This window comes from Prionailurus viverrinus, chromosome B1 (assembly GCF_022837055.1).
Source record: "Prionailurus viverrinus isolate Anna chromosome B1, UM_Priviv_1.0, whole genome shotgun sequence".
In the NCBI taxonomy this organism is placed as follows: Eukaryota; Metazoa; Chordata; class Mammalia; order Carnivora; family Felidae; genus Prionailurus; species Prionailurus viverrinus.
The window spans coordinates 192,941,165-192,968,010 of record NC_062564.1 but is presented as its reverse complement, the minus strand read 5'-3'; the positions used below and the strand labels follow the sequence as shown (position 1 = coordinate 192,968,010).

Genomic DNA, 26,846 nt, shown 5'->3' with positions numbered 1-26,846 from the left:
GACCTCATGTACCAGTGTGTTTCCTTTGCCCCCATGGGGTTCTCCCTGGACTTCTTGGACCAACAGTGTATTTCTTTTCTTATTCTGAGCCAGTGGATCGTCTTTAATTCTAGGTGTAATTGACAGCCATCTAATTATCCAGAGCTTCTGGGATGAGTGAGAATTAGGACCTAATCTCTAAGGAAAGCAGACCTCAGTGCAGGGAATAGACTCTGGAACCGCCAGGTCAGGTCAGCAGCACATCTCAGAACTCACAGTGCGAGCCCCAGCTCCAAGCCCAGCCTGCAAAACCTGTGGCTTCCGGACTCTTGCAGACTGGAAGCAGAAAAGTCACTAGGTAGTCAGAGAAGCCTGTTTGGGGCAGTAGTTTAGGTTTCTTGCCAACTGAAACCCATCTTGGCTCTTGGGTTTGAGCACTGTCTTTAAGGCTTCTGGGGAGCATCTTCCTCATGCCTCTGCCTGATTCGGGTTGTATTTTGCCATCAGCAGGATGGAGTGCACCTTAGGGGTGTCGGAAGGAATTGTCCTTGTGTCCTTCTGTGGCTTGCGAGGGATCTTCCCAGTCTTCTGAGCTTGGCTTTTCTTAACAGTTTGTGACCCTCAGGTTCAATAAGTTGACTGACTCACAAAATTTGCTGAAAAGACACGTCTATGTGGGTGTCAGGAGCTAATGAGCTAATACAGAGATGGGTTTGAACAGCACCGATTACATGACTTAGTAATGGCTCCACTGACACTGCTATGTTTCAATCAACAAGAAATAAAATGAGCCAGGACACCCATTTATGTTTTTATAAAGACTGTGATATCATCTTTTAAAATGTTAAGTCATTCAGATTCTCAATTTAGAAACTTGAATTTTCTTTGCCAGGTAGATGATGCCTCAGCTTATATATTCTTTCTTAAAGGGACGTGAGCCCTCTCTTTTGCCACTGATACGGCTGCTGTCCTTTCCCCCCACAGTGGCGGCATTTCCATCAAGGCCTCTGCAAATATGGACCTCATGAGGGCTGACATGGGAGGAGCTGCCACCATCTGCTCAGCCATCGTCTCTGCTGCCAAGCTGAACCTACCCATTAACATCGTAGGTGAGGGGACAAGGGGCGTGTCCTGGAGAGTTCTGGAATCCAGTCAAATGGCAGAATGGGCAGCAAACATAGTTTCCTCTAACCTGAAAAAAATCAGGAAATGTGTTTGTTTTTTTAAGATTTAATTAATAAACTAATTTAGAGAGCAAGCAAGGGAGGGGCAGAGAGACAGGGAGAGAGAATCCCAAGCAGGCTTCATGCTCACCATGGAGCTCAAGGAGGGGCTCAGTCTCACGACCATGACATCATGACCTGAGCCAGTATCAAGAGTCGGCCGCTTAACTGACTGAGCTTGACCAACAGCTGCCCCAGGAAATGGTTTTTAAATAGCTTTTCCTCAAGCAGAAGCTGGTAGCTAAGTGTCTTCTTGTCTGAACTGGTGGAGTTAAATGTGGGCCGTAACTAGAATTGAGTTTTTGTACTTCTGCAGACAGTGGTTAGCAGTCAGGGGCACCCAATGTGGGGCTTGTGACTTAACTCCAGTGAAAACCGCTCAGCAGTCTGGGTGGAAGAACACCTCCAGCTCATTCAGGGGTGGCCTCCTCAGGCTTGTGGCCGATTACAAGGCATGAAATACAGAAAATGCCTGGGACACAAGAAGTGTTCCGTCCACAGCCACTTTTTGTGTCATTCAGGATGACAGACGCTGCTGGGGGCTCGCTGTGTCTCAGGAGTGTGGGGATGGCGGGGGAGGACTTAGGTTAACTGACTGCCCGGTGTCCCATCCGTGGTTTATACCAAGGGAAGGTGAACTTGGAAGTCAGGTCTGTTTCACATGTGCCTCCCCCGTCCTGCCAATATCCTCGTCCTATTTTGCTGAACTTTCGAAAGTAAGTTGCAGACATATGCCAGGTCACCCCTGAATGCTTCAGCGTGTGTCTGTCTCCTAAGAACAAGGACACCCTGTGCAACAACAATACCATTATTTCCAGGAATTTGATACACAGTCCTCTAATTCAGACTTCCCAGTTGTCCACAGAAATGTTTATTTTGTGCACACAGGCACACACAAGTTTTTATTTTTGAAATCTGAGAGCCGGTTAAGGATCACACATTGCATGTGGTTGCCATGTCTCCAATTTTTTTCTATTTTGGAATCTTTTCCTCCCCTTTTATTTTATTCTTTCATGACATTGGCAGTTTTGAAGGGTTCAGGCTTGTCTTCTGATGGTCCACAATTTGGATTTATTTGGTTGTGTCTTCAGGATAGAATCAGATTAGACTCCTTGATAAGAAGGCTACATGAGTGTGCACTTCCTGTTGCTGGTGCACATGATGTCATTTGGGTCACTGGTGATGCTAAATTTGATCACTTGCTTAAGGTAATGTCTCTGGCATACTTCTGATGGCCCACCAGTGGCCTCGGTCCTCGGGGGGGGTGAGTTTGGACCCGGCACATTCCATGTTCATTCATATATGCTTTTCCAATAGGTTTGGCCCCTCTCTGTGAAAACATGCCCAGCGGTAAGGCCAACAAGCCTGGGGATGTCGTTAAAGCCAGGAACGGGAAGACCATACAGGTGTGTGAGTGGAAGACAGCCCTCCCCATTGGGGTGTTCCTATAGGAATCCCCAGTGGCCACATAAACACACTTGAAGGGAAGCAGAGCGTGAGCTCCATTTAGAGGAGGGCGGTGTCTTTATTTAAGTGGCCTTCCATGCAGTTAGAAGTATTTTATGGGGAATTTTAAGAACATTTTCCCTGTCTTACTGTTCCTCCTATGTGCTATACACACAAATTACAAGTCTGCAGCAGGCCCTGTAGAGCACAGCAAAGCAGGAAAGTGAGAGCTGTCTTTACCTGTGCCATGATTAGCTTTTTCCGTTTTGGTGTTCAGGCGGGGCACACTGACCTGAATCATGGACTCTGCACTCCTGGTGATGTGGCAGCGGGTTCTCTGCTGGGGCACCTGCATGCATGCACGCACTGCCCATAATGCCTGGGCCTCTGTGTAAAAGTAGGGAATATAATATATATAAAGTTGTTTAAGTTGCAAAGAATTCTGTCTGGAGATCCAGGCTGCCCTTTCACTGTAACTTTCTTAAACTCTTTAGCCTCTTTGTTTTCAGAAATCTTGAAATCTTCCTTTATCCTGTGAGAAACTTGTTGGTAAAATGGACCAGACATTTTCTATTTATTCTTGCTTTCAAAGCCATGAATGAGCGTTTGGTCATCAGCTCTGGTACAGGGCTTATGAAAGCATGTTTGCTCTTCAGATTAAATCTGTTCCTATTCTTTTTTTTTTTTTTTTTTTAATGTTTATTTTTGAGAGAGAGAGACAGAGTGCCAGCAGGGGAGGGGCAGAAAGAGAGGGAGACACAATCCAAAGCAGGCTCCAGGCCCTGATCTGTCAGCACAGAGCCCGATGTGGGGCTCAAACTCACGAGCTGTGAGATCATGACCTGAGCTGAAGTCGGCCACTTAACCGATTGAGCCACCCAGGTGCCCCTAAATCCGTTCCTATTCTAATTGAAGTATGTTTTGATACTGAGTAACAGATGTCACACTGGCTTTTCTTACATTTAAGTTAAACAGTGTTGTATCCAGTTTTGATACTCATTGTTTGTGTTATCTTACCCTTTTTTTTTTTGACCCTTCTCTTTGCAGATCGATAACACGGATGCAGAGGGGAGGCTCATACTGGCTGATGCACTTTGTTATGCGCACACCTTTAACCCAAAGGTCATCATCAATGCTGCCACCCTAACAGGTCAAACAGCCTGCTTTTCCTACCTTTGTTTGAGGAAAGCCGTATCTGTTGGCATAGGGCGTACACGTTAACTCAGGGCGTGATTTTGCTGAACGTGGGCTCGCTCCACTTGCATTCGGACATCTTTCACCAGAGGAATCGTTCTGCAGCTTAAACTGGTTTGGACGTTGGATTTGTGGTTTTAAAACATCTCAGGCTATATCTCTTAAAAAAAAAGAAATAACAAGTGAGTTATATCAGCCCACCCAGAGTGACATCTAAAAATGACACGAGATGTTTGTGGTGTTATTGCTATTTGATACAGACCCGAAAAGGTTAGTGATAAATCCCCAAATCAGTAGCTGTTTGCGTTAATCATAACGTACCCGATGCCAGCTGAGTTTTCTGAACTTCCTGTACTTGACGTTACAAAGAAACAAAAACCTCGGAGGGTGGGTAGGGAGGTCCTCATTTAACAGGTGGTGTGGTGCGAAGCGTAAGCTCCAAGGCTGGATTTGGGCGTCTCCCACTTAACAGTCGTTCAGCCTTGGGCAAGTTACCTGACCCCCTAGAGCATCAGTACCTGGGACAAAGTGCATTTGCCTGGCAGATTGGGAGATAGGGAGTTTTTAGAAAGCCTAATACAGTGCCCACACGGGGCGGGCATTGGATGAAGGAAGGCTGGGACACCACTGTTGGGTAGAGTAACAAATTCATTCCCAAAGGGGTGACAGCACACACTGCCTTGCTGCACAAAGCGAATGTTAGGAGTCTTTCATCCAGCGGTTCTCTTGCCGAGATTTGTTGTTTCTGCCTCTGTGAAGGTTAAAGTTCAGACCATTTTTTCTCTTTCGGTTTTTATTCTTCTGATCATGTGAGCCTTTACTTTAGCAGAAATCAGTTCATGTTTTCCCTTTTATGTGACTGTAACAATACTGCATAGATTTATTTGCTGGGAGGCCTTTTTTTAAGCTAGCATTGTAGTATTTTTGTGGTCTTTTGTCTTTCTGTTTGATTTAGCAAACACGTGAGCTGAAGGGTGGAGGTGCTGAGGCTGGTGTTTGGGGGGTGGCAGTGAGGTGGGTGGTATAGTGCACCTTTCCTGTAAATGAGGAAGCACAGTCCCCCCCCCCCTTTTTTTTTTTGTCTAGTCTGAGGGTGAGAAAATTGGTCTCAGGTAACTAAGAGCAAGCTGATGGGTGAGCCTTTACACTGCCCAGATGTTGGCCCAGGGGAAGCTCCCCACACAGTGACTGGTCCCTTCTGAGTTCCAGTAGCTGTGATCAAAGGGGACAGTAAGAAACACTTTCCAACCCCAGGTTCATGGTGGGAGGAGGTACATAGTCTTCAGAGATAAAGGACCTGATTTTGAAACTTGTCTTGCATCTTAACAGCATGTGACTTTGAACAAGGCCTCAGTTGTCTCATCTGTAAAAGGGGTATAATAGCACCCCATTAACAGGAGGGGTTTCTGTGCAGATGAGGTGAGATGATATAGGTTGATGTTACTGTCCTGCCAGACACTGAACCAACGATACTATCCTTGAAAAGGCAGGCCCGTGTCAGACCGTAGGAATGATGGCGTGTTTAGGGGATGACCATTCAGTCATGCTACCTGTTTTTATTTCATTTCATTTCATTTTTCTAGTGCAAGTTTCTGATTTGGGATGGAGTAAGAGGGGTGACATCCTTGGAGCTTTGATGTTTCTATGAGACTATGACAGTTCTGGTAACTTGATCAGTTAGTACCTCAATAAACGGCTCCAAATGGGCCTTGGAAAAGAAAACAGAAAGTATGCCTCTGCTATTGGTAATTCTGAAATTGGTGATGGTACCAGTTCTGTAATTATGTAGAAAATAGATCATTTTCGGGGCACTTGGGTGGCTCAGTCGGTTAAGCATACGACTTTGGCTGAGGTCATGATATCATGGTTTGTGAGTTCAGGCCCCGTGTAGGGCTCTGTGCTGACAGCTGGGAGCCTGGAGCCTGCTTTAGATTCCGTGTCTCCCTCTCTCTCTCTGCCCCTCCCCTGCTTGTACTCGGTCTCTCTCAAAAATAAATGAACATTAAAATTTTTTTTTAAAAATTAAAAAAAAAAGAAAATAGATCATTTTCTAAAGTAGGTAATGAAGTCAGCTTCAGAGCCTTGATCTCAGTTGGATCATATTAAATATCTATGTCTGTCACTTCCTATTCCTTTAGTAGAAGATATCACATTCTTATTTGAGAGTTGGGCATCTTGTTTGAGAACTGCTGCTTGAGCTGGGATCTGAAAGCGGAGGCACCACTGGGTGGAGGAGGGAAGGAAGAGCATCCCAGCGGAGGGCACCCTTCACCTAAGGGCTTGTGGGGGCAACGGTGAATGGGACTGAGGAGAGCACAGTGCAGCTGGGGCAGGCACACAAGGCCGACATTCTAGGAGGTGCTAGACCCCGGCTCCACCTTGGCATGTTACTGGGTATTGTCCTGAGGCAAGTGCAGCAGGAAACTCTGGGACAATGAGATCAAGTTTGCTCCATGAAACTGGCGCCATCAGGGCTCATGCTGGCCATGTGCAGAATGCACTGGAGAAGGGCGCGAGGTGACTGGCAGGCCAGCTAGGCGGTGAGCAATGTGTACTTGCTGACTCTTGTGGATATGTGAGTGCGTGTGTTAGGATGAATGTTGTCGTATCTGCAGGTGGCCTCAAAATAATCTGTTGAGCAGGAGGGGGTTGGGCAGGTGGGGGGTATAGATGAAACAAGCTTGCCCGTGAGTTGGTTACTGTTGATGCTGGTTAATGGGTATCTGTGCATGTAAGGTACTGTTCTCTTTGTGTATATTTGGACATTTCTACGAGGTTTTTTGTTTTTTGTTTTAAAGACCATTATGACTGTAGTCCAGGTGGTGGATAACAGTGGTAACAGTGGTGGAAGAGAGCAGCAGATAGGTTTGAGAGAGAATTGGGAGGTAGAGAGTAACAAAACCTGAAGGAACAAATGACCCAAACAGACCTGAGTTACCAAATGTCGTGCAGAATTACGGGTTTTTGCATATGGGTCACCAGTTTTTGTTTTAAATTGTCAACTGTTCAAAATTCCTTATTATTAACCAACTATTAATGTAATTTACTTGTGATGTTTTGGGCAAAAGGTACAATCCATGCACTCATGGCACAGAGTAATCGGATACCAAAGTACTGCTCTCTTTCCTGAAGAGTCAGCTTATTCATGGCATGGGTGTGGTGATGGGTTGACCAAGATTAACAAAATAAAATGATTCCTCTAAGCTTTATTTCTTTTTTATGATTTTTTATTTCTAAATTTACATCTAAGTTAGTTAGCATATAGTGCAACAACGATTTTAGGAGTAGATTCCTTAATGCCCCTTACCCATTTACCCATCTCCCCTCCCACAACCCCTCCAGTAACCCTCTGTTCTCCATATTTATGAGTCTCTTATGTTTTGTCCCCCTCCTTGTTTTTATATTATTTTTGTTCCCCTTCCCTTATGTTCATCTGTTTCATATCTTAAATTTCTCATATGAGTGAAGTCATATGACATTTGTCTTTCTCTAATTTCACTTAGCATAACACTCTCCAGTTCCATCCACGTAGTTGCAAATGGCAAGATTTCATTCCTTTTGATTGCCGAATAATACTCCATTGTACATATAAACCACATCTTCTTTATCCGTTCATCCACTGATGGACATTTGGGCTCTTTCCATACTTTGGCTATTGTTGATAGCGCTGCTATAAACATGGGGGTGCATGTGCCCCTTTGAAACAGCACACCTGTATCCCTCAGATAAATACCTAGTAGTGCAATTGCTAGGTCGTAGGGTAGTTCTATTTTTAATTTTCTGAAGAATCTCCATAATGTTTTCCAGAGCGGTTGCACCAGTTTGCATTCCCACCAACAAGGGAAAAGAAATCCTCTTTCTCCGCATCCTCGCCATCACCTGTTGTTGCCTGAGTTGTTAATGTTAGCCATTCTGACTGGAGTAAGGTGGTATCTCATTGTGGTTTTGATTTGTGTTTCCCTGCTGATGAGTGAAGTTGAGCATTTTTCATGTGTCGGTTGGCCAACTGGATGTCTTCTTTGCAGAAGTGTCTATTCATGTCTTTTGCCCATTTCTTCACTGGATTATTTGTTTTTTGGGTGTTGAGTTCGAAAAGTTCCTTATAGATTTTGGATACCAAGCCTTTATCTGATATGTCATTTGCAAATATCTTCTCCCATTCTGTCGGTTGCCTTTTAGTTTTGCTGATTGTTTCCTTTGCTGTGCAGAAGCTTTTTATTTTGATGAGGTCCCAGTAGTTCCTTTTTGCTTTTGCTTCCTTTGCCTCCAGAGACGTGTTGAGTAAGAAGTTGCTGCGGCGGGGATCAAAGAGGTTTTTGCCTGCTTTCTCCTTTGGATTTTGATGGCTTCCTGTCCTATGTTTATGTCTTTCATCCATTTTGAGTTTATTGTTGTGTATGGTGTAAGAAAGTGGTCCAGGTTCATTTTTCTGCATGTTGCTGTCCAGTTTTCCCAGCACTATTTGCTGAAGAAACTGTATTCCATTGGATATTCTTTCCTACTTTGTCAAAGATTAGTTGGCCATATGTTTGTGGGTCCATTTCTGGGTTCTCTATTTTGTTCCGTTGATCTGAGTGTGTGTTTTGTGCCAGTACCATACTGTCTTGATGATTACAGCTTTGTAATACTTCTTAAAGTCCAGGATTGTGATACCTCCAGCTTCAGTTTTCTTTTTCAGGATTGCTTTGGCTATTTGCGTTTTTTTCTGGTTCCATACAAATTTTAGGATTGTTTTGTCTAGCTCTGTGAAGAATGCTGCTGTTATTTGGTAGGAATTGCTAAGCTTTATTTAAGTCAGAGAAGTGTGCAAATACCACAAACATGGAAGTGTAGGGAATCGCTCATTGGGGTGTCATACGGCCACTAATCCCAACTGCAAAGAAATGGAAGAATGTGGGAAGTTTTGTTTATTGTCAAAAAGTTTACAAAACAGTGTATATAATTCTGTCTTCAAGTTTCAGTTTTTCGTGGGGGAGATGCTAACAACCGGTCCATGAATAGCCACCACGCAAAGCTACAGTTAAGGATTAAGGAGCACCCTGCACATGCCTTGTGTTATAGGTAGCAGGTGCCACCTTGTGAAAATTATAGAATTTCCCTCATCTTCTGTGGTGTCTCCTCTGACGTTCCAGGAGTATCCTAGTACCGAATGGTACTAGGGTTGGCTTTTCCCTTCGCATAAATACTGAGCTCCTGTGTCCCAGGCAGAGTGCTAGGCCCTATGTGAATACTTAGGAATTAATGTGATCCCTGCCCCAGAGCTTGCAGCAGGACCAGGCAGGTAACAAACAAAATTGCCTGGAGCCAATACTGGAACCAGAGAAGGCGCCGCTAAGCTGTAGCATCTACTTGTGGTAGGCGTTCAGGAACATGTACCCACAAAACCCTGGAAATATGGATTTTTAACTTGATTTAAAAAATATATTAATGTGGGGCGCCTGGGTGGTTCAGTCATTTGGGCGTCCGACTTCAGCTCAGGTTATGATCTCACCATCTGTGAGTTCCAGCCCCGCATCGGGCTCTGTGCTGACAGCTCAGAGTGTCTCCCTCTCTCTCTGGCCCTCTTCTTTCTCTCTCTCTCAAAAAAACAAAACAAAACAAAACCCAACAAAAAAAACCGTATATATATATGTATATACATATGTGTATACATTTATATGTATATAAATGTAAGGGGTGCCTGGGTGGCTCAGTCGGTTAAGTGTCTGACTTTGGCTCAGGTCATGATCTCATGGTTCATGGGTTTGAGCCCTGTGTCGTGCTCTGTGCTGATAGCTCAGAGCCTGGAGTCTTCTTTGGATTCTATGTCTCCCTCTCTCTCTGCTCCTCCCCTGCTCATGCTCTGTCTCTCTCAAAAATGAATAAACATTAAAAAATAAAAAATAAAAAAAAAAATATATATATATATATATATATATATATAAATGTAAAAAGAAAAGTCTTCCAAGGTGATGCAAATTTGTTGGAGAAGGAAATGAAGATGAAACAAATTAAGTATGGTAAAATAAGAACACTTTTTTTTAAAAGGCAGAGTCTTACAGCAGATGTGGTTAGAAATACTGAGGAATTAGAGATGCTTAAGTGCTCCATAAAAGGTAAATTATGATACCTGTACCCAGTGGACTTTTAAAGTCATTAAAACTACTTTCTAATGTTTGTTTATAAAAGAGGAATAAATGTTTAAATTTTTTTAAGATTGTTTGAGAGTACAAGCCAGGGAGGAACAGAGAGAGGGAGACAGAGATAGACAGAGACAGTCCCAAGCAGGCTCTACTCTATCAGCACAGAGCCTGATGCAGGGCTTGAACTCAGGAACCATGAGATCATGACCTGAGTGAAAATCAAGAGTCAGATGCTTAACCAACTGAGCCACCCAGGCACCCCAAGAGGAATAAATGCTTAAAGCATAAGAGGAAAAACACATATTTGGACATGAACAGTATAGTCTTATTTTTTTTTTTTTTTTTAAGTTTAGAAAAAATCTGGAAGGAAATATTTAAAATATATAATGGTTATGCTGAGGATGAGATTATTGGTGATGTTTGGTATTGTTTCCTTTTTTACGTTTTCTCTAATCACTGAAGCTGACTTCCAGTTGAGGAACTAGGAAGATCTTAAGTGTATACTGTAAGGATTTTCTAAGGTTACCTATTTTTGAAAATGAAGCATACATTAAAATCATATTAAAGACTGAACTTTTGGTTTGAGCAGCAGAGAAACACATCGTGCCTGAAGACGCTGAACATTGACCTGAGGGCTTATGTCTTGCAGGTGCCATGGACATAGCTCTGGGGTCTGGTGCCACTGGGGTCTTCACCAATTCGTCCTGGCTGTGGAACAGACTATTTGAGGTGGGAATAATATGTAGAGACTGAAATTACAGAGATGATTAAATTATTATGATTAAACCTAAGTTATTCTTTCTTCAACCCCTACGTGACCTAGTGATTTTTTTGTCATAGGTTTGCCTTTGAATTGAAAATACAATACACTCTATTCAATGTGCTTTGGGTTCTCTATAAACATTCCAAAATTATAATTATGATACCACATTTCTCTTCTCCTTTTGTGGCCTCAGACTGATGTGAAAGTGACTCAAATACCACGGCCACCGTGTAGAATCCCTGAGGTAGGAAAGGTTTTGAGGACAGCTTTGTAAAGGAAGGGATAGCCTTCAGTGAATGCGTGTTGTGAGTCGACAGGGCATCCTGGCTATTTGTGGGCGGTGTGAAGTATGTCTACTGACCGCTGTGCTCTGTGCCTCCTCCACACCCCTTCGTAGCCAGCCTGCCTCTTCCAGACAGCAGTCTCTGTCGCCCCTCCCCCACGCTGCCCCACTGCCTGTGGCCTTCCCCAGTCAGCACCACTCAGCCTCACTAGCCTGGCTGGGGGCAGCACTCCACCCCGGCCTTTTGGTGACACCCTACTCTTAGCTTCTGTGACAATTTCTTCGGGTTCCCTTCTTCACTGACTTCTATTTCAGCCTCCTTTGCTAGTTTTTTCCTTTGCCCCTTTGATGGGCGTTCAGCCCTAGGCTACACGCTTTTCCCAGGCTTCACAGGGAAGCCCAGCAGCTTCAGCGGGCACCTCTCTGCTGCTTGCTCCCGTCTCTCCTGAGCTCCAGACCCGGTGTATCTGCTGGGTAATGAGACAGCTCCATCTGACCCCTCCTCGTTCAACAAGTAATGAATGGGAGCTTCCTGCGTGCCACTGGGGGACAAATACAAAATGTCTCTGAATACATTCTTTATATTTAAGAATTTGCCCTCCCCACCCAGCACTTGGGACATTCAGCTCAGTTGTCTCCTGCCAGGCTGGGCAGGTGGGGGGACTCTCCTCTAGCCTGCCATGCACCCCATGTCCCTCTTTATCAAGCACCCACAATGCTGCTGTTTTTATTTGTTTTTAATTATTTTTTTAACGTTTATTTATTTTTGAGAGAGAGACACACACAGCACGAGCAGGGGAGGGGCAGAGAGAGAGGGAGACACAGAATCCAAAGCAGGCTCCAGGCCCTGAGCTGTCAGCACAGAGCCCGATGTGGGGCCCAAACTCATGAACCATGAGATCATGACCTGAGCCAAAGTCGGATCCTTAACCAACTGAGTCATCCAGGCGCCCCTTGACTTTTTAAAATTTAAGCTTTTTAAAAAAAATCAAAGTTATATGTGTATAAACATTTAAATCCCAGTCAGCAATCTACAACAGTCTACAGTCTGTTTTTCCAGAGGCAGACACGTTCAACCCTGGGGCTGATTCATCTATTTACTCATGTCTCAAAATAACAGCTTCTGTTGCTGCTTCCTGACTTTCCACTTTTGGGTCTTACTTCTGACCACAGTGTATTAAAACAGTCTGTGTATCTGTTTCTCCTACTAGCCTTTGAGCCCTCTGATGGCTCAGACATTAAATTTCTTTATATCCCCAACACCTGGCGGTGCTCTGTAGCGATTCAGTAAATGGTGAATGTGAACGAGTGTGGTTTTGATTATGTGAATGAATAAGCTCACCTTGTCTTAGGCTCTGGTCTTCAGTGGTGCAGTTTCAGACATGTCTTTCCCCAGCACACTGAGGTGATGAGCATCACGAAGACTATTTCCCCCTAATCAGTCCCACAAAGCCTGGATGTACTGCTGGATACCAGATTATTGTAAATTGAAATCCATAATATTTGATGGTTTTAGCAGATATCCTACAAATTTGTGGGACATTTTACAACATTCCTGGTTTCTTTTATAATTCTTAAGTAATTCTTTGAATTAACTGAAATGATTCTGGACCTGGTTGTATAGTTTCCTGTTTTAGAGTAATAGGTCAGAGAGAACAGTTCTTTCTTTCCTGCACTGAATACATCAGTGCCATGAATTTAACCAGAATCTACTTCACGCAGTCTTCTAACTATTGTACCTATTTCTTCTCTAGGCCAGCATTGAAACAGGGGACCGTGTCTGGAGGATGCCTCTCTTTGAACATTATACAAGACAAGTTGTAGATTGCCAACTTGCTGATGTTAATAACATTGGAAAATACAGGTATGTAAAATGAGCTATAAAAGTACACCTTTATAATCATTGGTTACCAAAACGATCACTTTAATTTTATGCCCTTTCACAGAAAAATATAGCCAATTTTCTTTTGATGCAGTGTTCATAAGCACTAATTCCTAATGTCTTTAATTTTTAAGGTATTTTCCAACTGGTTCTCAAAATTTTGTATGTTTTCAAATCTAAAAGTTATTTTATTTTTTTAAGTTTATTTATTTATTTGGAGAGAGACAGCATGAGCGGGGTGGGGAGGGGGGAGAGAGAGAGAGAGAGAGAGAGAGAGAGAGAGAGACAGAGAGAGAGAGAGAGAGAGAGAGAGAGAGAGAGAGAATGAGAATCCCAAACAGGCTCTGCAATGCCAGCACAGAGCCTGAAGCAGGGCTCAAACCCACAAAACCATGAGATTAGGACCTGAGCCGAAACCAAGAGTTGGATGCTTAACCAACTGAGCAACCCAGGCACCCCTAAAAGTTATTTTAAATAAATGGTAAGGGAAAATGATGAAAAATAAGTGAATTCATTACCATGGGGAAGAGGAATCTGGAATTTATTCTTTACCTTAAAGCTGTGTCTGAGAATAAATATTCTGAAAGTGGTTTCTGGGTTAAGTTCTTAGTAGATCTCATAAGCTTGACTTTTGCTGTCTGCTCATAGGAGCTACTTAGCACGAATGGAGGATCTTAATGAAATGGTCAGTGCACATTTACATGGCATTAAACAATGGCTTTTGTCTTTCTCTTCAGGTCTGCAGGAGCATGTACGGCTGCAGCATTCCTGAAAGAATTTGTGACTCATCCTAAGTGGGCACATTTAGATATAGCAGGTGTGATGACCAACAAAGATGAGGTTCCGTATCTGCGGAAGGGCATGACCGGGAGGCCCACAAGGACCCTGATAGAGTTCTTGCTTCATTTCAGTCAAGATAGTGCTTAGTTCAGATCCTCTAAAATTTTTCAGTTCTCTTAAATGAGCAGTTGAGCCTCAAAATATTTTTGAATGAATGGATGAAAATCTTAAAAGAAACAAAGGATGGTATTTAAAAATGTAGAAAAATTTGATTATCTTGATTTTTTTCCGTTTTAAGTAGAGATTTATAAAGGTAAAGCTAATAATCTTGCTTGGCAATGACTTTTAAGATATTCTATAAATGATTACATGTTGAAAAACTACCTGATTTTCAGAGTAGATGTTTTTAAGTGAGGAGCAAAATGTATTTTAGATTTGTGATGCTAGGAACAAACTAAAGGTTCCTATGTACTTGTCAGAAAAAATAAATCCAACTTTTTATGCTCACTGGTGTGGCTCTGGTATTCTGTATTACTGTCAACTCAGTGACAATTATAACTTGTCTCTTCTGGCTGTGTTATGTGAACTAAGTAAGTTGGGGCATAGTGATGCAGTATTTTCTCCAATGTTAATGATCACTTTAGAGTACTCAGTGATGAGCTTATCAGTTGGTGAGGTAGGTACTATTATCCCCAGATTACAGATGAGGAAAGTGAGGCACCAGAGGGAGGGTTAATAACATGCCAACAATGTCACCAAGCTAGTAAGTGGGAAAGCAGAGATTAAACACTAGGGGGCTTCTCTCCAGAGCTGGCATTCTTAATTGTTTATTACACTGTAGTGCTTTCTGTCAATACGGTGGCTTGAATAGATGTGGAATATATTTAAGTGAAGAAACCAGACCAAGAGGGGCACCTGGGTGGCTCAGTCGGTTGAACGTTCGACTTCAGCTCAGGTCATGATCGCACGGTTCGTGGGTTCGTGCCCTGCGTTGGGCTCTGTGCTGACAGCTCAGCGCCTGGAGCCCGTTTCAGATTCTGTGTCTCCCTCTCTCTCTGCCCCTCCTCCACTCACACTGTGTGTCTCTCTCTCTCAAAAATAAACATTAAAAAAAAAAAAAACCCAATAAAAGGAATGTTCATGGGTAGAGTATTGCTTATCACCTGGGACTACAACCAATCAACAAAATTCTACTTGTGCAGATTTAGGATAGAACAAACCTCTCCTCTTTTTTACTTTTTTGTATCTAGGTGAACAAATTACCCATGAATTGGATCTATCTATACCTTTTTTTTTAAGATTGAACATTTGACAGAAAACATGTTTATTGGAGTTGTTTTTAATATTTAAGAAATGTGACATGTAAGAGGATGTTATGTGTCTTAAGTGGTTTATAGAGAGGGAATGGGTATGGGAATGCACATTTGTGTTAGAATTAAAATCATGCAGGAATAGTGAGGAAACACAGGTGCCCCTGATTATCCATGTCCAGAAGGTACTTTGTCAGGAAAGATGGAAAAAGGTGGAACCACCACTTTGTGAAGGGAAACTAGAAGCATTTCAGTTTCTTCTAGGTGACTCAGAAGGTGAAGCAGGGATTTCATAGAAAGCTTTCTATCAAAGGCATTTTATAAAGAGAGGAACGACAACTCGTGTTTATTAGAGCGTGGGATCCAAAAAGCATGACTTAGCCCTGGATTCATGTGCTTATTTAGTCTGGCTGAGATGAAATTTAGCTGTCACTGCACATGCATCTGGCTGCCAGGTATTTCACAAACCCTTCGCTCGTCTCAGAACCACGCTCTGAGGCAGGTGGTATTACCCATGTCTATCAGGGAGGTCTAGGCATGGCTGCGCTGCACGCCAAAACAGTAGTGGTTTAGATTACGATAGTGTTACGTGGTAGCTGAAGTAGAGAACCCCCAAACTGAAGCGGCCCCATCCATGGTGGTTGGATATCCAGACTGGGAAATGCGAATCACCCCCCAGCCTCAAGTCTCTCTCACAGTCCCAGGTGGCTGTTGGGGTTGGAGACCACATGAGGATGGGAAGCGTTTAAGTCTTTTACTTTTGCAAAAAAGTGAAGTGATTCCCACTGTTCCGATGGTTTTTTTTTTTTTTTTGGTTTTATAAAAGTTATATATATTAAAACATTGATGGTAACATTAACTGGTTTATTTTTAAATAAATATTTTAAATTCTCAGTTTTAATAGGTAGATATTTTACCTATTCTAAGTTTTAATTGAATACTGACAACCCATACAAACAAAAATGTTTGTCGTACTCAATAATATTGTAGAGGCATAAAGGGGTCTTAAGACCCAAAAAGAGTTTGGGAACTGCTGGAGTCCACTAGTTCCATTATGGTGTTATATTTTTGTTCAGTCAACAAACATGCCAGGCAGTTTTGGGTGTTGAGAGTACAGGTAAACAAGACAGGCAGGCCCTGATCTCATGGAGCTTGCATTCCTGTTGGTGCACATGTGTTTGGTGACTTTTGTTAATGAAGAACAATGAACAAGGTCATTTCAGGTGATGCTTAAATGTTGTAAAGAAAATTAAGCAGGGTGAAGTGGCTGGGCGTGTGGGGCTAATTTTGATGGACACTGGGAAGATGACCTTTGATCTGAGACCTGATTCGCAAAGGGGAGCCTCTGCTTTTTCTGATTACTTGTGCCCTGCCTCCCTCACTCCAGCCCTACTGGCCTTTCTGTGGTTCCTTAAATATGCCAGGCAGTTTCTTTCATCAGGCACCCCTGCCCCCGTCTAGAAAGATTTTTCTACGTAAATTTTTACTTCAGTCACTCTAGCGCAGAATCTCTGAGCGGACCTCTCCAGCCACCCATCTCAAATCCATCACTATGCAAATTCTTACCGGGTTTCATTTTTTTAAAACACTTATCTCTACATGATATTGCTATATATGTGTCTCTCTCTCCCACAAAAACAGTAGTGAACTCCACGAGAACAAAGACTTGGGGTGACTGTTAAAATCCCAGAGTAAACAGAGTCTAGGGCCAAGAATAAATGTGCTGGAAAACTGTGAAATTAAATATAATGGGACAAACACTTAGCTTCTGAAAAGATAAATAATTGTTAAAAAGCAAGTTACTGAAAGACATTAGCATAGTGGCTTTAATTAACTATACATATCTAAGGTGAACAATGCCAGGCACACAGGGAGCCTGAACAATGTTAATGTTTTTGTTACCGGTCTCTCCGCACAGAGAATGTAGGGGTAACTTTGCCAGTTTGTTCCCGCTCTGCCCACACTGACTAGATTAGTCATAGGTACACAGTAAACGCTCGGTAACTGTGGAATAAAGGGGCGCCTCCCTCCTTCTTACCAACGGGTAACCTGAGCCCGTAGAGAGCAGCTTTGGCCAAAGTCCTTCCAAATCTTAAGGGCAAAGGCGGGATTTGCACAGGAGTATCCTGACTCCTGGAGAAGGGCTCGCTCCATCGTAGTCACTGAATTCTCCACTCCCACAACTGCGTCAAATCCGGTCAAAGCTTTCAGTTAAGGTCACTAAAAGTCTGGCTGCCTACTGGCCGAGAAGAAAAGGGAGATGCCACCAAACCTACGGTTTCCCTGGAGCTCGACAGAAGCCCGCGGCGGCCTGCGGTGTCACGTGACCGTGCGTGCCCCGTGACCCGCGGGCGCCAGCTCCTGCGCAGGCGCAGTGGGCCTCTTGCCCACCTTTCAGAAATGGCGGCGCCGCTGGGAGGTATGTTCTCCGGACAGCCGCCTGGACATCCCGGAGACTCCAGGGGCCAGGCTTCGCTTCTTCAGGCAGCGCCAGGCCCTCCGAGAACGTCTAACAGTACGTTGGTGGACGAGTTGGAGTCCTCTTTTGAGGTAAGATGAGACTGCGGCGTCCGTTCCCAGCCTCCTTTCTTACCTGAAACCTAAGCTGCACCTGGGCAGTTTGCCCCTTTCAGTGATGCTCGCGACAGGCTTCCAGATCGGGGAAGAGGCTCAGAGAACGTAAGTTACTTGCTTTAATCTCCACTTTGAGTGGTGGCCGGAAGTGTGCGCAGGTCTGCTGGCGGAGACCTAGACTTTGTTTCTGGAAGCACGTGGACTTCAAGTTTGCCCATCCCCAGCCTTGGACCCTTCTAGGTTCCCAGTCGGTGGTTCCTGTTTTACTCTTTCTTGGCCCCATCCCTGAGCGCTCTTCCCCGCATCCCTGCGTGTAGGGTATTGATGGAGACCATCCTCTCCTTTTATGAATGGAGAAACTGAGGCTCAGAGGAGAAATTACTTGCCCAAAGCCAACCCCTTGGCTTGTGCAAATGAGGACTATTACTTGGGCCTCCCTACTGTCCATCCTACGCATACTTCTAACTTTTTTTTTTTTTAAGTTTGTTTATTTTGAGAGAGAAAGAGAGCATGCATGCACATGGGGGAGGGGCAGTGAAAGAAGGAGAGAGAATCCTAAGCAGGCTTTGTGCTGTCAGTGCAGAGCTTGATGCAGGGCTCAAACCCGCAAACCCTGAGATCATGACCTGAGCTGAAACCAAGAGTTGGACAGACATTCAACTGACTGAGCCACCCAGGTGCCTCTCTACGCATACTTCTAAGAAGCATATTCTTTTTTTTTTAATTATTTTTAAACTTTTTTTAATGTTTATTTTTGAGAGAGAGACAGACACACAATGTGAGAGGAGGAGGGGCAGAGAGAGAGGGAGACACAGAATCCGAAGGAGACTCCAGGCTCTGAGCTGTCAGCACAGAGCCAGACGCAGGGCTCAAACCCATGAACTCTGAGACCATGACCTGAGCTGAAGTCGGACACTCAACCGACTGAGCCACCCAGGCGCCCCAAGCATATTCTTTTTATAGACTACCACACATTTCTCCATACAACTGCTCACCTGTCTATGAAGACCTGTATGTATAATTTTTAAATTTTTTTTTAATGTTTGTTTATTTTTGAGAGCGTGAGAGCAGGGGAGAGAGAGGGGGACAGAGGATCTGAAGCAGGCTCCATGCTGACAGTAGAGACCCCATGTCGGGGCTCAAACTCACGAACCACGAGATCGTGACCTGAGCCCAAGTCTGATGTTTAACCAGCTGAGCCATCCAGGGGCCCCTGATTTCTTCTTCCTTTTTTTTTTTTAAGAGGGAAGAGGGAGCTAAAATTCCTGAGATCAGATTTCACTATGCCTGGTGGCCCTGCTGGTTGTGAGGGAGCAGCATTGTTGATTGGTTTGCCTGGTTGGCCTCCTGGGTGGGATGTTTTCCAGTACCCACAGGTTTCACAGAGCAGATGTGCCCTAGTCATATCCCAAATCCAACAGGCTCATATTTCCACGTAATACACAGAATGGGCAATTTGTTTTTCGGATTTCTTGAGGTGTTACAGGGATTTCCCAGGAGGAGTCCTGTAATTTTTCTCTATAAATCAAATAGGGGAAACTTCGAGCAGCAGAATTTGTTGCTTCCCGAAGGGCCCTCACATGTGGGTGATGGCCTAAATTTGGGCCCAGATATGCCTGCCTCACACCAGTGTACTTTGCTCACTGCTGGTGGGGCTGTGCTTTCCTGAGGTTTCCTTCTTTCCTTCTCTCCTTCCTTCTTTCCTTCCCTTCTTCTTTCCTTCCTTCTTTCCTTCCTTCCTTCCTTCCTTCCTTCCTTCCTTCCTTCCGTTTATTTATTTTGAGAAAGAAGGCACAAGCGGGGGGAGGGACAGAGAGAGAGGGAGACAGAATCTCAAGCAGGCTCTGTGCTGCTGGCACAGAGCTGCCCACGGGGCTCCATCTCTAGAACTGCGAGATCATGACATGTGCAGAAATCAGGAGTCAGACGCTTAACTGACTGAGCCACCCAGACGCCCTGAGTCTTCCTTTCTGACCACTGCTCCCCACCAGCTCTCCCATTCTCTTTCTGATCCCACTGCCCTGTGATAGACCTTCTTTATGCATTTTCTGACGGTTTCCTGTGCACAGAAGTGCTTGGCTGAATCATGTATTCCTCTAGATCGGTGCCCCTTGAGAGAAATTCTCTCGGACTTGTTTACCCATGTGATAGCAAGCTCTTAGGTTGTCCCGTCTGTCATTAACGTGTGTTTAGTTAACGTGGGTTTAGCACCCACTTAGTGCCGAGCAGTATGAGAACAAGATATGCAAAATTCCCACCTGCTGGCAGGGGACAACTGATAATGGACTAGAAGAATGGAATGATGTCAGTTAACTGTGTGAAAAACAATAAAGCTGGGCATGAGGATAGAGCAAGCCATTTCAAAAGAGTAGAGAGAGATGGCCTCTCTGAGGAGGTAATGATTTATCTGAGCCCTAATAGGGTGATGGTACAATTCATGTAAGCATCAGAGGGAGGGGCTTTAAGTGGAGTTGGACCAGGGGCCCAGGCTCTGGTATGGAATGGGATCCTGGTGAAAGGGGCGAGTGGCAGGAGAGAGGCCAGGTCGTGATGCTTGCAAATACCAGCTGCCTCATTTGGAGGCTCTCCCTCCATGTGTCTCATGGACTTTGTTTACCAAGTTATTTCATTAGCGGGATATCTTGTCAGCTAATGTGTAAACCCAGACTGTGTCAACTCATTGAATAACTTCAAGAGAAGTTATTTGTTACTCTGAAGTAATATTTTTGACATGTGAATGACATTTTTTTCTTACATGTTTGAATCACACAGGCTTGCTTTGCTTCTCTTGTGAGTCAGGACTATGTCAATGGCACAGATCAGGAGGAAATTAGAACTGGTAAGAATTCACTCTTTGTAGACCACGTTCTTGCCTTCAGCAAGATTCCTGATTGCTTATTTTACACTTTACGGTTTTGTTTGTATCCTTAGAGAACTTTTCCAGGGAATGAGATTTATGCAGTCATTTCTATATACTGCTGGTTCTTTGTTCGGTTTATCAACTGACATGTCACACTCATAATGAGCTAGTTATAATGTGCTGTCCATATTGTATAGGACAGTAATAACCAACAATGCGTGCTGTTTTTTTAAAAAAATAAGTTTTGATTATTTTTTGAAGGTGTTACAGAGAAAAGTCTCTTGTGTTTCCCTGACTTTGCCCAAGTTCTGTCCCAAGAAACAACCACTGTTTCTGATTGTTTTGTACTATATTTTACATGTTACATTTTAACTGGAAGTCATGATTCTAATTGCTGGATGTCAGGATTGTCTTTCTTCAGAAGAACTTTTGTGTTGTGCTGAGGTCTCATTAACCTTATATAAACGCAAATTATCTGCTATTTAATGTTGGTTAACACATGGGGGTTGGGAGTCAGTATTTCTATTGTCAGAATTAAAATTCCAGATTACATCTTGGGGAAGGTGCTGTTTTGATATTTTTGACTGTTCATTTATGAGGATGATATATGTATCTAGTGTTTTTCTTAATATTTTGGTCTTTTTTTATAAGGTGTTGATCAGTGTATCCAGAAATTTCTGGATATTGCAAGACAGACGGAATGTTTTTTCCTACAAAAAAGATTGCAGTTATCTGTCCAGAAACCAGAGCAAGTTATCAAAGAGGTATGAACTCAACTTTCTCTTCAACTTTCAGGAAGAGCACATATGGTCAGGATTCCATCTGTGCTTTAAATGAGATACACCCTTTTCCCATGAGTTATAGTAGGCTTTACAGATTGAATACACATGTTGCTAGATGTCAGTGTTCACGACAAGTTGGGCAAGTAGTGGAGCCAGGGGTGGAGGTGGAAAGCTGGGCTTCAAACAGAGTTTCATTTGCTGGATGACTTCTCTTAAAGAAAAGGTTCTGCTGCTTGAAAAAGGTTGAAAAGTCATTAATATAGATGATAAGTTCATTTTGGACAGAAACTGTGATTTGTGTGTATCCCCGGCTGCCTTACACACAGGAAGGGCTCAAGTTTTGTTTAAGGAATCAAAACTTAAATGTTCTGTCCCAGGTTCCTTGAGACTCAGGGTTTCATTTATCTCAGTTATTTGAAACTGGGGCATTTGGAAATGTGTTCGAGTTGCCATGATGACTGGGAAGCTTCAGTGGCATTTAGTGTGTTGGGCCAAAGCCTGCCCCATGCAGTGTGGAAGAGAGAATTGTCTTGCCCAAGAGACCAGTCATGCCCCTGATGAGAAACAGTACATTGACATGATTGGTTTTTGGTACTGTTTGAAGTAACTACTCCCACAAGCTGCTGAATTAATTGAAAACCTTCTTTTTATTAATTGATATCAGTTGATGAGAATGTGAATGATAAGATGATACTCTTATAATTTATTATGTCAGAGCATTTCCTGATTTGAGTACTTGACTAAGAACATAGGTGTGTTCAATGCCAGGCCTTCATAAAGAATTACAATGCTGATATTCATTTAAAAAGCTCTTGAAGATGAGATTTTAACACTTCAGCCCAAACTGATAGAATAGTGGTGTGGACTCTTTTAAACGGTTGTTAACATATGTTTCAGATTCTCAGCAGTGACCTTTGGACAGAAATACTGGGGGCCTGGGGATCAGGTTGGGAAAGAGCCTGATTTTCTCTGCCTGCCCTTTGGTACTTTGGAATATTGGAACATCTGTATTACTTATTAAAAGAAAATGAAAAGTAAAAGCTCCCAGCGTTACGCAGCATCTTCCATTAGAGGAGTTCCTGTGTATTATTCGGATAGAGGAGCCAAGCAGAGTGTTGGATGTACAAAGGTTGAATTGATTCTCTTTGAGTTTACTTCTTAGTGGTCTTACCTAATCAGGAACTATTTTCATTTTTCATGAATTTTCCCTGACTTAATCGTCTTTGTTTGTAGGATGTCTCAGAACTAAGGAATGAATTGCAGCGGAAGGATGCTCTGGTCCAGAAGCACTTGACAAAACTGAGGCATTGGCAGCAGGTGCTGGAGGACATCAACGCTCAGCACAAAAAGCCAGCCGAAATCCCTCAGGGCTCCTTGGCCTACCTCGAGCAGGCGTCTGCTAACATCCCTGCACCCATGAAGCAAAGCTGAGTCAAAGCGGGCCTGAAGGGGATCTGGTGTGAGTCAGCCTAGGCACAGTTTTGACAAACAGCACTTCTTGTGGACGTGACATTTTGGAAGAACTCTTTGCCAAAGAATGAGATGATTTTTGTTTGATGGTCTCACCTAAAATGTTCCCCTAGTTTTATAAACATCTTTTCTTGAGTACTTTATAAAATGGTTTTGGTAGATCAAGTAAATTTTTGTCTTTAGCAAAGTTTAGGCTGTTAATATGATGCCACTTACAGAGTCCTTTTTATGTTTCTTTGTATTTTTTTTTATGACTAAGTCTTTTTGTGTTTCCAATTTTAGATTAGCTTATATAATATGAAGGGAAAAGTTTGTATGATTTGATCTGAGAATCAGAGGATGAGGATTTTGGTTGTAGACCTTTTATAACAATTACCCCTCAATGGTAATATAGTAAAATAGGTAAATTTGCATATTTTAAGACTTTGAATTACCTCAAGAAGAGGAATCTAATGCAGCCATGTCCATAAGGCTTCCAGAGCTCTCAAAATGAGGGTATTTTGTAAATAGGTTGAAAGGACTATCATATCCTAAGTTAGTGTAGTATTAATACATAGGATCCTTAAGTTGATGTTGACTTTTATTTGGGGTAAGTTTATATTTTGTGTGGTGTTTTTTCACTTTTGGGGTGGGGGTGTGTAGCAAGAGCAGTGATATGGTAAATTGTTAGGTTCTGCAGTGATGCATCCATTTTAAGTAAGGGGGTAGACCTTGTGCTCAGCACAACAGTTGAGGTATACGCGCAGTATGAGAGGTTAAAGCTTGCTATGGTTGGTTATCTCTTTTCACTTTCAGTTTTGTTTGCTTGTGTTGTTTTTGTTTCTGTTTTTTTTGTCGCAGAATTTCTCATTAAGGAAGGATCTTGCTAATGAGTGACATTGATTCCAAGGGACTGGGGTCTTGGGGTGGAGAATGGGCTGCAGGTGACTCTCAGCGACTCACCATCCTTGAAGATCATGGGATCTCAGCATTTGGGAAGACATTTTACCCTCTTGTTGGTTACATGGGCCAGTGAGATTCTCTGTTGAGCTGCCGTTGAGAAATACAGACCGGCATTGTGTGTGGTGCTCCTTGGATGAGATTTTCCTTTCTCGTTGTTTACAATCTAATCAGATTACATCTCTTTACCCAAAACAGATGCTCTATTGTCTTCCAAACAGGCAATACTTCTGTGACTCAGTGTCCTGAAGTGTTTTATTTCCTTCAGCCTTGAAGGCCCTCCCTATATAACACTGATACCCATCCATTCATGGTTGTTTGGTCTGATGCCATCTGGTCCCTGAAGCCACTGCATGCTTTCTGCCTCACTCCTCAAGACACAGGACTGCCTCTGTCTCTACCAACCTGGCATGGTTCTCCTTGCGTAGGTTAGTGATTTGCATCTGTCTCAGTGCCTCTCATTAGAAGTAGGCATTGTTCCTCTCTGAATGTACAGGGACCACTTATTATTTATTTTTTATGCGTAATACTTTTTACTCATTTTTGTTTGTGTGCCCGTGTGTGAGGTACACAGCCTGAGGCTAACAAATTCCCTCAGTATAGGTTAAACAAAGCTTTTAAAAAAAGGTTTTACTCACAATATATGACCTCAGGGTTGTTAACCTGGTCACTTCATGCCAATTCGAAGCTCTGATTGGCAGCTTTAGATTTCTTTTTTGTTTTTTTTAATTAAAAAAAAAATTTTTTTTTTAACATTTATTTATTTTTTAAGAGACAGAGACAGAGCATGATCTGGGAAAGGGACACAGAGAGAGGGGGAGTCACAGATTTCGAAGCAGGCTCCAGGCTCCGAACTGTCAGCACAGAGCGCGACACGGGGCTTGAACCCATGAACCATGAGATCATGACCTGAGCCGAAGTCGGCCGCCTAACCGACTGAGCCACCCAGGTGCCCCTTTTTAATTTTTTTTTTTAATGTTTATTTTTGAGAGAGAGAGGGAGAGACAGAGCATGAGTGGGGGAGGGGCAGAGAGAGAGGGAGACACAGAATCTGAAGCAAGCTCCAGGTTCTGAGCTGTCAGTACAGAGCCTGACACAAAATGTGAGATCATGACCCGAGCCAAAATCAGACGCTTAACCGACTGAGCCACCCAGGCATCCCAACAGCTTTGATTTCTTGATTAAAAACCTAAATAAACTGCTTAAGTTTTAGGCAGTCTTTGAGTAATAAAGAGGTTCTTAGTGAAAAGATTGGGAACTATTCTATTTGGTGCTTAGTGAAAATATTTTGAATTCATGCAAGTACCAGTTATTGCCATTTCTTTATTATGAATTCAGAGTTTTCTGTCAATACAACTTTTCAATCTTAGCTATGAGTATCATTTTAATCTCTTGGTGATTAACATAGAAAACGCTCTTGAGTTGCTGTCTTCAGTGAGAAGAAACCATCAGCTAGGATTTCCCTTACTTTTCCAGTCCCAGAAGGACAAACCTACCCACATCTTCAGGGTCTCCTTTTTTTCCTTCCTGTTCCATCTCCTGAAGTGCCTACCCTGTGTGGGACCAGCCTTTCCACCAGGGTTCTGGGCCCCAGGCCAGTCACCTTCTCTAGAGCTTAATCCTTGGGTGGTGTCCGTCTTCCACATCCCCCGTCTTCTGGATCATTCCCTGCGGCTCACAAGAGTTCTTCATCTCCCATCTTCAACATTCCTTCGGTACCTGAGCTGATGCCCTATCTCCCTGCCCCTCGTTCACAGTCTCCAGCATCTCTCCTTCTCTTCCTCCTTTTCCAGCCTGCCCCTTCCATACCACCATCACTGTGCTCATGATGGTTACTGGCCACTTCATCTTCTTTACTCTCCCTGGCTGTGATCAGACACAGGTGGGGTACTGAAGCCAGGTCATTCCTGCTCAACATGGGACTCCTCATGGGCAGTCTTTGCTCTGGAGCTCCCACTGGCCTGGCCAAGACTTCTTGGTGCTGTCTCATTGTCTGAGCTTCTTTGCCCAAATCTTCCTCGGCCTCCCTTTCACTGGTGTCAACCTGCACCATAGTCTGAAGGCTCTTCTTGCCTTAGGCTGCTTCTTCCCTTTATGTTACAGGTGGTTTTTCCTGAGAAGGGGAAGAAAAACCTGTCCCTGACATCCAGATACTGATCTGTGTTATGGACACTTATCCAACTAGGCCATGTTATTCTCCTGTTGGACATGAACAGTCTCAGAATACCAACTCAGAGTTGCTCCAAGACCATGATAAAGTAGGACAAAACAAAAACACCTCATCATTTTGTCTAGGCTCAGAGAAAAAATAAGGTCACAGTGTTAACCCACCAAACATTCTTCTGACTGAAGTGAGTAACTGCCTTTTTTTTTTTTTTTTTAACTATTTTCAGCTTTATCTTCACTCTAGTCTGTGCTCCGAACAAATAAAATTTTCTTTCAGGCACCCAGTCATAGAATTGCCCCGACTTGTTTACAGCATCCAATCTAGAGTGCACCCTTGCATCCTTAGGCTGTCTGAAATCACTCACCAAAGCCAGAATTCTGAAATAGGTTCTAACACCCACTTTCTGAGAAGCCCTACCATCTCCACAATGAGCATTCTCCCTATTGCAACAAGTAATAAACCTAACTTGTTCCCTGCAGATGTGTTTCTGGTGGTCCTTGGCTGAGGGCCATTGAAATCCCCAATAAATGTCTTCTAATTCTGATTGTGTCTTGGGAAATAGCTCCTGGAGGATCTGACTGACATGGCTGTTAGTGGACATGGTCTGAGAGCAGGCAGTAGGATGGGGCCTGGGGACTGGCTCATGCACTGTCCCAATTGGCAAGGAAGACCCATGGCGGTGTAGTTGCCAGTGGCCCACTTGCTGAAGATTCCACCAGTGGTGCCACAGGGAGACGTCCCAGTGGAAGGGAACATTGTCAGTACAAGGACCAAACATTGGAAGGTAAGGGGGCATACTGTGTACAAGAACAGTGGAGTTGGCTGGTTAGCACCTCACTGTCTTGACTCCCCATGGAGGGATAATGACTAACAGGACTTAACAGTCAACAGCCACTCTGAGTGCCTGGGGCATCTTTGATTATCACCTGTAGGGTGAGGGGAGACAGCTGAGGAACTAGCAGGAGGGAGTAGATCAAAAATAGTATTGCATCCCCAGGGGTGATGGTGGAGATTAGCCCTACCTAAGAAATCTGAAGAATGCAGGGACAGCTCCCTATCACAGCTCCATTTA

At 43.5% G+C, this 26,846-nt stretch overlaps 2 protein-coding genes and 1 long non-coding RNA gene across 3 annotated transcripts in view; 2 read left to right on the top strand and 1 right to left on the bottom strand.

The window, feature by feature from the left end:
* The window catches only part of LAP3 (leucine aminopeptidase 3), a 28,084-nt gene extending 13,905 nt beyond the window's left edge, over nt 1-14,179 (top strand). The window contains exons 8-13 of the mRNA XM_047855706.1: nt 964-1,088; nt 2,520-2,608; nt 3,696-3,798; nt 10,614-10,693; nt 12,765-12,874; nt 13,630-14,179. Of these exons, the coding sequence (XP_047711662.1) occupies nt 964-1,088; nt 2,520-2,608; nt 3,696-3,798; nt 10,614-10,693; nt 12,765-12,874; nt 13,630-13,819 (697 nt within the window). The 3' untranslated portion in view covers nt 13,820-14,179. The remainder of the gene's footprint in view (nt 1-963; nt 1,089-2,519; nt 2,609-3,695; nt 3,799-10,613; nt 10,694-12,764; nt 12,875-13,629) is intronic.
* LOC125163650 (uncharacterized) lies at nt 1,084-17,299 on the bottom strand. The gene is made up of 3 exons (XR_007151534.1): nt 17,259-17,299; nt 3,822-4,002; nt 1,084-1,171 (listed from the first exon to the last, which is right to left on the bottom strand). It is a non-coding gene; the product is annotated as an uncharacterized LOC125163650 (long non-coding RNA).
* Nucleotides 17,300-17,348: 49 nt separating this feature from the next.
* Nucleotides 17,349-23,802, top strand: MED28 (mediator complex subunit 28). The gene is made up of 4 exons (XM_047855707.1): nt 17,349-17,532; nt 20,329-20,395; nt 21,068-21,180; nt 22,432-23,802. The coding sequence occupies exons 1-4, from the start codon at nt 17,383-17,385 to the stop codon at nt 22,627-22,629; spliced, it is 528 nt and encodes a 175-aa protein (XP_047711663.1). The 5' UTR covers nt 17,349-17,382; the 3' UTR covers nt 22,630-23,802.
* Nucleotides 23,803-26,846: the final 3,044 nt, after the last annotated feature.

Coding starts and splice junctions, on each gene's coding strand:
- MED28 (XM_047855707.1), top strand. CDS start 17,383: ATGGCGGCGCCGCTGGGAGGTATGTTCTCCGGACAGCCGCCTGGACAT. Junction 20,396..21,067: donor TCAGGAGGAAATTAGAACTG/GTAAGAATTCAC, acceptor TTTTTTTATAAG/GTGTTGATCAGTGTATCCAG. Junction 21,181..22,431: donor CAGAGCAAGTTATCAAAGAG/GTATGAACTCAA, acceptor CTTTGTTTGTAG/GATGTCTCAGAACTAAGGAA.